This window comes from Wasmannia auropunctata, unplaced genomic scaffold (genome assembly GCF_000956235.1).
Source record: "Wasmannia auropunctata unplaced genomic scaffold, wasmannia.A_1.0 LD320292.1, whole genome shotgun sequence".
Lineage (NCBI taxonomy): Eukaryota > Metazoa > Arthropoda > Insecta > Hymenoptera > Formicidae > Wasmannia > Wasmannia auropunctata.
This window is the reverse complement of record NW_012042598.1, coordinates 115-2,048: the sequence shown is the minus strand read 5'-3', so window position 1 is coordinate 2,048 and position 1,934 is coordinate 115. Positions and strand designations below refer to the sequence as shown.

The following is a 1,934-nucleotide window of genomic DNA, read 5'->3' as shown; positions in this document are numbered from 1 at the left end:
TTACTAGCTGTTATCACCAATAAAAATGAATGCTTTATAGACAAACTGAATCGGTTCCAATCTTCGTGAAATGCTTTATCCGTTATATCTGTACTCTAAATTCGACATAAACAAAAAAAATTTTCTTATCATAAAATTTATTTAAAAATTACAAGTTTGTAATAATATGAAAATTTCAATTTTATTACTTATTTATTATATAAATAAAATATTTTTTAACATTGCTAATCAAAATGTGGTCAATAACTGTATTATTTGCGTAAACATATTACAAGTACGAATCGTTTAGAAAATTTTTTGTACAATTTAAATTATAAAAATTATTTATAAACTTTTACTTATGACAATAACAAATGATATTTGTTATTATAAATCTTACTGCTTCTGATAAATTCTGGAAACAAGCGCACAATATGTAGAACTGCACTAATGCGGAGCATGTGTATATAAGCACCATGAACATTTCTACGAAAGTCGCTGACGTAAACACCTGAAATTTCATAAACATTGTTCCTATACTATAACTAGTGGTAATTTAAAATAATTTAATAGCACTACTTGTTACGTATGTTTTATTAATTATGCGAATGTATTTCTAAAATAACTGATGTAATAGATATTATTACTCACAGTAATAAATATAATTCCAAGGAAACAGAATCGAAAAACATTATTCATATATATCAAGAAGATACTTATAGATAGCAATTTCTTCAACATTAACATCATGCTGAAACAGAGAATGTATCTATATCTATAACATTAGATCAAATGTAAGTCAATATTTCAATATATTGTATTAAAAATTCCATATTATGTTCATTAATTGTATATCGTAAATCAAAATTTCTTAATCAGTTTACAATCTTATTAATTCTAAATATGTATATAAACTTACTCCATAACATCATTATGTTGTTGACATAAACTTTTTATTTCTTTCTCCACGCCGGAATTTGTGAAATTATTTTCTGAAAAACTGCTGCTATCCTGTCGATTACTGTTTCGAAATACTAATACAAGTCTCGAAGCAATGTAGTGATATTGCGACGTTATCAATGATATTAAATGTGCTATATACATATCCACGCTAACCTTTTTTAAAAAAAGGTATATATTGCTGACCATTGATATCACGTTACCCAATAGGAAAACATTAATAGAGAATGGCTCTTCTTTAGAAAAAATAGCTGGAGATCGAAAATCTGCGTAGTAAAAAGTACTCCTTTCGAATAATATTAAGAATGATACACTGGCCCAGACAATAACAGAACATGTGCCTAACATTAAGAAAAATTTGAATGGAGTCACCACGGAATTTACATTCATTATTACAATATCCTTCATGTTATTGTTTTCAGTGTTTGTGAGAATCGTATTCAATTTTTGTATCAATTGGTGTACTAGTGTTGGCTGCACGTTTATTCGCACGATGGTGAAAACTAATTCTATAAAAACGACCAAAACAATTACTCCATCACTCAATGCTTTCTCTATCGGTACTAAGAAGCAGGCAGGGATTAATGTGACCAAGCAAACTATTAGGACCGACCACACGAAAGCACTGTACATTTTCCAGAATATTGGAAATGACGAATTGCTGGTCATAGGTAGCAGATTGCCCGAAAGTAGATTTAACCAAACATTAAAAGGATTCGTGCTTTGAAAGTCCATTATTTCGGTGTTGCAATTTGTAACGAGTCGAAATTGTTCTGCAAAGTAAAAGACAATTGAGGTTTTTACTCGTCCATTCTATTTCTAGGCATTTATGTATTTTTATCCAGGTATTAAAGTGCACTAATTGTGGTCGTATTAAAACTTATAATTTAATGGTAATATTATTTCTGTAGCAATTAAAATTGTCAAATTGGCTTAATTAAATTTAATTAGCAATATTTCATTCTAAGTTAATGTATTCCAAAATGTAAAAAGGA

General features: G+C 28.3%; 1 protein-coding gene across 1 annotated transcript; it reads right to left on the bottom strand.

Moving 5' to 3' along the window:
- Positions 1–379: 379 nt before the first annotated feature.
- On the bottom strand, positions 380–1,674 carry LOC105460524 (the record flags this gene model as incomplete). Its single annotated transcript, XM_011706973.1, has 3 exons — positions 899–1,674; positions 631–730; positions 380–490 (listed from the first exon to the last, which is right to left on the bottom strand). Coding segments are annotated over exons 1-3 (987 nt in total), but the record flags the coding sequence as incomplete, so codon positions are not given.
- Between the last annotated feature and the right edge of the window lie 260 nt (positions 1,675–1,934).